Source organism: Triticum dicoccoides, chromosome 7A (genome assembly GCF_002162155.2).
Source record: "Triticum dicoccoides isolate Atlit2015 ecotype Zavitan chromosome 7A, WEW_v2.0, whole genome shotgun sequence".
NCBI lineage: Eukaryota > Viridiplantae > Streptophyta > Magnoliopsida > Poales > Poaceae > Triticum > Triticum dicoccoides.
Genome location: NC_041392.1, coordinates 568,834,033 through 568,841,551, shown reverse-complemented (window position 1 = coordinate 568,841,551; position 7,519 = coordinate 568,834,033). Strand labels below are relative to the sequence as shown.

The 7,519-nt window shown below is 56.1% G+C and overlaps 2 protein-coding genes across 2 annotated transcripts; one reads left to right on the top strand and one right to left on the bottom strand.

Annotated features, from left to right (window-relative positions):
- The first annotated feature begins 559 nt into the window (after positions 1–559).
- Positions 560–3,847, top strand: LOC119329851 (probable methyltransferase PMT24). Its single transcript, XM_037602949.1, has 5 exons — positions 560–1,906; positions 1,986–2,517; positions 2,599–3,046; positions 3,132–3,326; positions 3,403–3,847. The coding sequence occupies exons 1-5, from the start codon at positions 560–562 to the stop codon at positions 3,617–3,619; spliced, it is 2,739 nt and encodes a 912-aa protein (XP_037458846.1). The 3' UTR covers positions 3,620–3,847.
- A 102-nt stretch (positions 3,848–3,949) lies between these two features.
- Positions 3,950–6,373, bottom strand: LOC119329852 (tRNA-dihydrouridine(16/17) synthase [NAD(P)(+)]-like). The gene is made up of 3 exons (XM_037602950.1): positions 5,927–6,373; positions 5,481–5,587; positions 3,950–5,017 (listed from the first exon to the last, which is right to left on the bottom strand). Exons 1-3 carry the CDS (start codon positions 6,356–6,358, stop codon positions 4,270–4,272), a joined length of 1,287 nt encoding a protein of 428 aa, XP_037458847.1. The 5' UTR covers positions 6,359–6,373; the 3' UTR covers positions 3,950–4,269.
- Positions 6,374–7,519: the final 1,146 nt, after the last annotated feature.

The following is a 7,519-nucleotide window of genomic DNA, read 5'->3' as shown; positions in this document are numbered from 1 at the left end:
TGATGGCGGCGCGCATTCGGCTCGCTTCGGTGCTTGTAGTCGTCGCTGGGTGAAAAAAAATACTATGAGAGGAAGTTTTCTCGAAAAAATAAAATCAACTATGGACATCCACACGTACGGTTGTTAAAAAAATGCAATTTAGCGAATTGTTGGTTCATGCAAAGATTGCCTCCAATTTCCATGGGATCGACCGACCAAAAGTAGTACTAGTCTACAAGACGAAGAAAAGAAGTTAAGAAAAGACTGCTGATGATCCTGTTGACGGGAGCAACAAACAAACTAACCGGCACGGGAGAGATCCGCGGCTCCGTGTCCCGATTCTCCTGCGAGTCCTGTCCCGCGCCAAGCCGCTCAACCAGCGAACCGCCTGCTGACCCCACATCCTGCTCGCCCCCGACGTGCGGGGATCACCCCGCGTTCCCCGAACTCGTGTGCATGGCGCGCCACGTACGCCCATCGCGCCCCGCAACGCAAACACAGCGCCTAAAACCCGCGTCCAAACCAATGGTGGCACTACCAGCTTAGATAGATCGATCGACCCATCCATCGGCCGATCGGCATGGCGGGGGTGGGAGGCCGGAGCTCGCGCGCCGCCGGGAAGCGCGGGGGCGGGGCGGCGTCCTCGTCCGCGGCCGCGTCGGCGTGCGTCTACTACGCCACCACGGGGGTGCTCGTGGCGCTCTGCGTCGCCGGGGCCTACTTGCTCACGTCCACCTCGTCCGCGTCCATCGCCGGGCCGGACGACGGGGACAAGGCGGCCGCCGTCACGGCGTACCGCCATACCACGCGCTCGTCGTTCGCGTACGAGGTGACCAGGGAGAAGGCGCCGCCGTCGCCGCCGCGCGAGCCCGAGGCCGAGGACGGGGCGCTGGGCAAGGAGGACGCTGGCTCCGAGGAGGATGGCGGCGCCGAGCAGGAGCGCGGCAGCGCCGTCACCGCGGCGGCCGTGGACGACCCGCATGCCCAGCCCGATCTGGACGAGCGTGGCTCCGGCGGCGAGGACTCCAAGAGCGACGCGGCGGCGGTGGACGAGGACCAGAGCAACGAGCGTGTCCGCGTCGCCGCCAGCGAGGCCACCGCCGAGGAGGAGGAGGACGCCGCGGCGGCGACGGGCGCGGACAAGGAGCAAGAAACGCTGGACAACGATCAGGAAGAAGAGCAGCAGTCGCATCTGCAGATGCCGCGCGCCACGGTGGAGGAGAGGAACCTGGACGGCGGCATCGAGGAGGAGAGCATCGCGCGGCAGCGGCAGAGCGACGAGGAGGAGCGTATGAGCGCCGGCGACGAGCAGCCCGGCACGGGCATCCTCCGCCGCGAGGCGCAGGAGGACGAGGCGGCGGAGCGGCAGTCGGATGAGGATAGACCCGATCAGGAGCAGCCAGAGGAGGAGCGTAGCAGCGACCAATCGCTGGTCGAGGAGGACGGGCGCACGTTGGTGGAGGTGGAGTCCGACCCCGGGCAAGAAGACGGCGGCGGAGACGACAAGGCAGCCGAGTCAGAGCACAAGGAGGACACGGACGGCAGCGGCGCCGGCTCGGTGAACCACAACGTCGTCGATACGCTGCAAGGCGAGGACTCGGCCGTCGGCGCCGGAGGAGACCAGAGCGCGTGGGCGACGCAGCGCGATCAGTCCCACCGGGAGAAGGACCGGCGCCAGGAAAACGCGGGCGACGGCAACAGCACGGACGGGGAGGAGCAGCACGAGTGGCGGACGTGCAACGTCAAGGCCGGCGCCGACTACATCCCGTGCCTGGACAACGAGAAGGCCGTCAAGAAGCTGCGGCCGGAGAACTTCCGGCGCTACGAGCACCGCGAGCGCCACTGCCCCGACGAGGGCCCGACGTGCCTCGTCGCGCTCCCAAGAGGCTACCGCCGGCCCGTCGAGTGGCCAAAGAGCCGCGACAGGGTACAAACAAAAAAACATTCTTCTTTCCATGGATTGGTTGCTCACTGACACGACGATGGTGACTTACTGACTTGTGCAGATTTGGCTGAGCAATGTGCCGCACACGAAGCTGGTCCAGGTGAAGGGGCACCAGAACTGGGTGAAGGTGAGCGGGCAGTACCTGCTCTTCCCCGGCGGCGGCACGCAGTTCATCCACGGCGCGCTGCACTACATCGACTTCCTGCAGCAGTCGGTGCGCGGCGTCGCGTGGGGGAAGCGCACGCGGGTGGTGCTGGACGTGGGGTGCGGCGTGGCCAGCTTCGGGGGCTACCTGTTCGAGCGGGACGTGGTGACCATGTCGTTCGCGCCCAAGGACGAGCACGAGGCGCAGGTGCAGATGGCGCTGGAGCGCGGCATCCCGGCCATCTCCGCCGTCATGGGCTCCAAGCGCCTCCCCTTCCCCAGCAAGGCGTTCGACCTCGTCCACTGCGCGCGCTGCCGTGTCCCCTGGCACGCCGACGGCGGCGCCCTCCTCCTCGAGCTCAACCGCGTCCTCCGCCCCGGCGGCCTCTTCGTCTGGTCCGCCACGCCCGTCTACCAGAAGCTCACCGACGACGTCGAGATCTGGAAAGGTATGTGCAGACATGATTAAGCACCAATGATTTTTGCTTATGAGTTCTCACCGTGAGCATGAGTGAACGAACCATTCGCAGCAATGACGGCTCTGACGAAATCCATGTGCTGGGAGCTGGTGACGATCAAGAAAGACCGGCTCAACGGCGTCGGCGCCGCCTTCTACCGGAAGCCGACGTCTAACGAGTGCTACGAGAGCCGGACAAGGCAGCAGCCTCCCATGTGCAGCGACGACGACGACGCCAACGCGGCGTGGTACGTCCGCCTGAACGCGTGCATCCACCGGGTGCCGACCGGCGTGGCGGAGCGCGGGGCCAGGTGGCCGGCGGACTGGCCGCGGCGGGTGCGCGCGCCGCCCAACTGGCTCAACACCTCGCAGGTCGGAGTATACGGGAAGCCTGCGCCGGAGGACTTCGTGGCGGACTACCAGCACTGGAGGCGCGTCATGGACAAGTCGTACCTCAACGGCCTGGGCGTCGACTGGTCCAGGGTGAGGAACGTCATGGACATGCGAGCCGCCTACGGAGGGTAATATCAGCGACAAGAACCCTTCCCGCCATTGCACCTAGCAATCACCTCCACGACATTGATGGATGTACATGGTCTCTGCCAGGTTCGCCGCGGCGCTGAGGGACCAGAAGGTCTGGGTGATGAACGTCGTCAACGTGGACGCGCCGGACACGCTGCCCATCATCTTCGACCGCGGGCTGTTCGGCATGTACCATGACTGGTGCGAGTCCTTCAGCACCTACCCGAGGACCTACGACCTTCTGCACGCCGATCGCCTCTTCTCAAAGATAAAGGACAGGTCAGTCGCTGCTCTGCTTACTTCTACTTCAGCCATGGTCGGTTCAGGGTTACGACGGCAAACGTGTGTTGTTCAGGTGCGCCGTGCTGCCGGTCATCGTCGAGGTGGACAGGATCGTGAGGCCGGGAGGGAGCATCATCGTGCGCGACGACTCCGGCGCCGTCGGCGAGGTGGAGAAGCTCTTGAGGTCGCTTCACTGGGACGTGAGGCTCACCTTCTCCAAGAACGATGAAGGGGTGCTGTTCGCCGAGAAATCGGATTGGCGGACGGAGCTGGCCGCCGAGCCAACCTAAACCAAGCCATCTCCATTCTCATGATCACAAGCAATTTTCACCCAGCAAAAGATAGATAGGGTTTTTCTTTTGTTCTTTTTTTTTAATTCTTTCTTTGGTTAGCATTAATGTAGTATGTGGTACCAACTAACTACCCTACAAATAAGACATGGCTCTGTAATGCAGTATGCATCCAAGACTCATGCATAGAACTGAGATGAGTGGAGCATTAGTTTGTCAGTTCAAATACTTGCTCCCTCCAACCCATAATAAGTGTCACAGTTTTGAACTACTCCAGTTGCTAGCAAATCAGTTAGATTAGTAAAGTTAAATCAATGTTGAGTCCAGGTGTTAGAAGATACTACTTCAATAGCAGATCGTAATAATGTCTGCAGATGTGCACATCAATTGTTACAACAATGTAAGGTATCCACGGCAGATGCTCTGAACAAATCAATTGGGCAACCACTGGCATATCTTTATACAAATTCATTTTTGACCCTAGTAGTTCTCTTTTACAGAACCACGACCCATGGTGCCTCCCATAAAGTGTGTTCCAACAAAATGCTGATACAATCTATACTGACATTAGATATCTGGTGCCTTCTGGTTCATCTTTAGTTTACCTCCATAAATCGGTAAGCTGTAGATGGCAAAATTGATGGGCATCATCACGCATTGCTTGCAGCTAGCCCGTTTGTAACGGCATGTGACTGTAAAGAGCTCTGATCTCTGTAAAGTGGTATTCCACCGCCGAGTTCTTTCAGCCTCTTTACCATATCATGCAACCCCTCAAAAGTGAGCTTGGTCTGTGCATTGAATTCCTCCCTCACTTGCGGATGCACTCTAAAACAGCTTCCCAGCAACTTGTGGAGATGGGATCGAATCATTCTCCATGGCACTGGGTATTGCTCGCACAGTTTCAAATACTCAATGGCAAGATCAGCCGGGTCTAAACCACCATCTCCGTCTTCATTGCCATCTTCTTTCCACTCCTTTGTACGGAAACCAGCAAATAATGCTGGATTTTCCAAAAGAGGTTCAGCTGAAAGCACGCCATCAGCACCAGTGTGTTGCAGACAGCTCTTCACATCCTCCATATGACGAATGTTTCCATTTGCAAGTACAGGTATCCTCAGGGCATCTTTCACAGCTTTGATGGCATCCCAGTCAGCTCGAAATTTCTTCCCATCTTTTTCATCTCTTGTACGCCCATGCACTGCCACAAGAGAAGCACCGGCTTCTTCAAGCATCTTTGCATACGCAAGTGTGTCCTCCAGTCGCGGAAATATGCGGATCTTGCAAGAGACTGGAACACAAAGGTTCTCTGACAGATTTTGCACAAGCGATTTAACGAGTGGAAGGTTGTCCATGAGAAATGCCCCATAGTATCCCCGTTTAGCAATGCGCTGTGGACATCTGCAGAGTTTTCAGAGAGGCATTACTGCCATTTAGAAAAGAATCCAGTTTGAATCATATATTTGAAATAATGATCATATATGGGGAACATCCACGATGTACTGAATATTAAAAATGATGAAGATATTAAATTTGCAGACATAATGCCACCACAGACACATTTGCAAAATGTGCAGTACCCGAGGAAACCTCAGATAAGGCAGCTTTAGTGCTTTGAAACATTTGCCTAAAAATAAAACAAAATAGTTCGGTTGCTTAAAGTTTAAATTCTATCACTGCAAGGTCCAGTGCTAGCATCATGCTGAAAGCACAGGGATACTTCAGCGACAGTGATCAGAAGCAGATTATCTATCGTAATGTACTTTTTTGTTTATGCAACAAATATATATGAGCCACTACAGAAGTCCGCAGATAAGTGACTAAAGAGAACAGTATTTTTCATCATAAAGAATTGGCACATTACCCAAAATTCAAATCAACATAGTCGCAGTATGCTTCCACCAGCTTTGCAGCTTGTAACAAAATATCAGGATCGTTCGCACAAAACTGAACAAAAAGTGGGCGGTCCTCCTGCATAAGATTTGATCAATGTCACATTCCGCGCAAGATTTCCTTTTATTGTATAGTAGTAGACTACAGACAGTAACTGCACAATACAGCTAATTACTGGAAATAACTGCCTACCCATTTTATAGTCCTATACTACTAGGACAACGTAATACTGAATCTTCTGGATGATGTAACAGAAATTCACCAATTGTTACTCTTAAATCCTATTCTAACAGTGAAGAATTAACAGAAATTCTATGAAACAGTGGTCTACAGGTGAATCAAATTGCTCAAATTCGGCTATCCTAGAGTTTAAACGTAATGATACGACGACCTAGAGGCTCGTAAGTGTGAGTTTACCTTGCAGGTAGTGAACTCCATGTCCCTGTGCTTCTCGTTCTCGGAGAAGATGCGGGAGTGGAGCATGGGCGTGTAGGCGGCGTCGGCGCCGTAGCGGCGGCACAGCATGCGGAAGGGCAGCTCCGAGTTGTCCACCATGGGCGCCACCACCAGCCTCGGGGACCCCAGCCGCCTCCAGTGCGCCCACGCGCGCTCCACCCTCTCCTCCGCGGACGCCGGCGGAGGAGGCAGGGGCGTGGGCACGGGCGGCGCGATCTCCTCGGGGGCAGCGGCGGCAGCGGGGCTGGAGCATATGTCCTCGTCGGGGTCGGAGGCCGTGGTCAGGTGGGCGGCGGCGGCGGCGTCGGCCGGAGACATGGCGAGGCTAGGGTTTAGGGAGCGGAAGAGGAGGCGCGAGTTCGGGAGGAAGGGGACGAGTCGGCGTGGTAGCATGCGGCTCGGCTCGGTGCGGTTCGCGGATCGGGGGTCCCGTGTTGTGGGCTCTGATCCAGTCGGTCTGAGGAACGAGCCCCACCTGTCAGTGGATGAAGAAGCTTAGAAAAAATTGCCCTAGCTCAGCCCATCCGGCCCATACTAAGAGTAGCCCATCCACATTTGTCGCTTTTTCGATGAGCCGATCCACCTTACATGGCCCACATGAACCTAGCTGAGATTTGTTGAGAGGCCGACGACGAGGACAAGTGCCTCAATTTTTCTTTTTGAGAGATGCCTACCAAAAATGTTGAGATTGAGAAACAAGGTATTCTCAAGAAATAATTTGTTGAGAGGCAAGGAAGCGAAAGAGAACGAGACCGACGATGTGGACAAGTGCGACGATTGACTTTGACTCATGCAAGCGAAGCTGATGTATGGTACGATGAGCCATTAGCCATGAGAGGATGATGATCGTATAGTGGTCATGAGCAAAACCCGTCTGAGAAAGAACAACCTAGCTTAGTCGCATACATGGACCACAACATGAACACCCTTGAAGTTTCCCAAAAATAAGGCCAATTCTTTTTGCCTTAAACTCATCAAGAAATCGGTTTAAGATTATTTACGTTAGGGATGTTGTTTGAGTTGTTTGATGACAAGTCTATGATGCTCATCTACTACTCCTATAAAAGAAAAAGAAAGCGGAAAACCAAACAATCAGATCCATCCATCAACAAAATCTAATGACCCTTAATCATTCGATGTTTGATGCAACAAACACGCCAATCAACCCACTAATCCTCCATCGCTATAATCACGAAAACAAACCGCTCTGCAGAACGCGCACGCCCGCACGACCTTTCCCACTCTCCTCCTCCCAACCAGTACTCCCTCCCAACGTCCCCTGCCCGTCGGACGTCGGTCCGCGGCCACCCCGCCGGCCCCGCGCGCTGCGTCCCCTGCCCGTCGGCAGCCGGTCCGCCGCCGCCCTGGCCGGCCCCGCGCCGTCCCCCGCTGCCCAGCTTGGCCTCCGTCGCCGCAACCGCCAGACTTCTTCTGCTTCCCCGCGGACAAACGTGGGCGTGAGCAGAGCAGGCCCCCGCTGGTCTTCTTCTGCTGCCCCAAGAACGTGGGAGCGCCCCCTGCCGCCGCTGCCCACTGCCCGCGGTCAGCCTCTGC

Bases quoted from the DNA above. Each gene is read 5' to 3' on its own strand.
- LOC119329851 (XM_037602949.1), top strand. From the start codon at position 560: ATGGCGGGGGTGGGAGGCCGGAGCTCGCGCGCCGCCGGGAAGCGCGGG. The intron at 1,907-1,985 runs GTACAAACAAAA...TGACTTGTGCAG, and splicing joins GGCCAAAGAGCCGCGACAGG to ATTTGGCTGAGCAATGTGCC. The intron at 3,327-3,402 runs GTCAGTCGCTGC...TGTGTTGTTCAG, and splicing joins TTCTCAAAGATAAAGGACAG to GTGCGCCGTGCTGCCGGTCA.
- LOC119329852 (XM_037602950.1), bottom strand. From the start codon at position 6,358: ATGCTACCACGCCGACTCGTCCCCTTCCTCCCGAACTCGCGCCTCCTC. The intron at 5,588-5,926 runs GTAAACTCACAC...AATCTTATGCAG, and splicing joins TGGAGTTCACTACCTGCAAG to GAGGACCGCCCACTTTTTGT. The intron at 5,018-5,480 runs GTAATGTGCCAA...AAAACTCTGCAG, and splicing joins TATGTTGATTTGAATTTTGG to ATGTCCACAGCGCATTGCTA.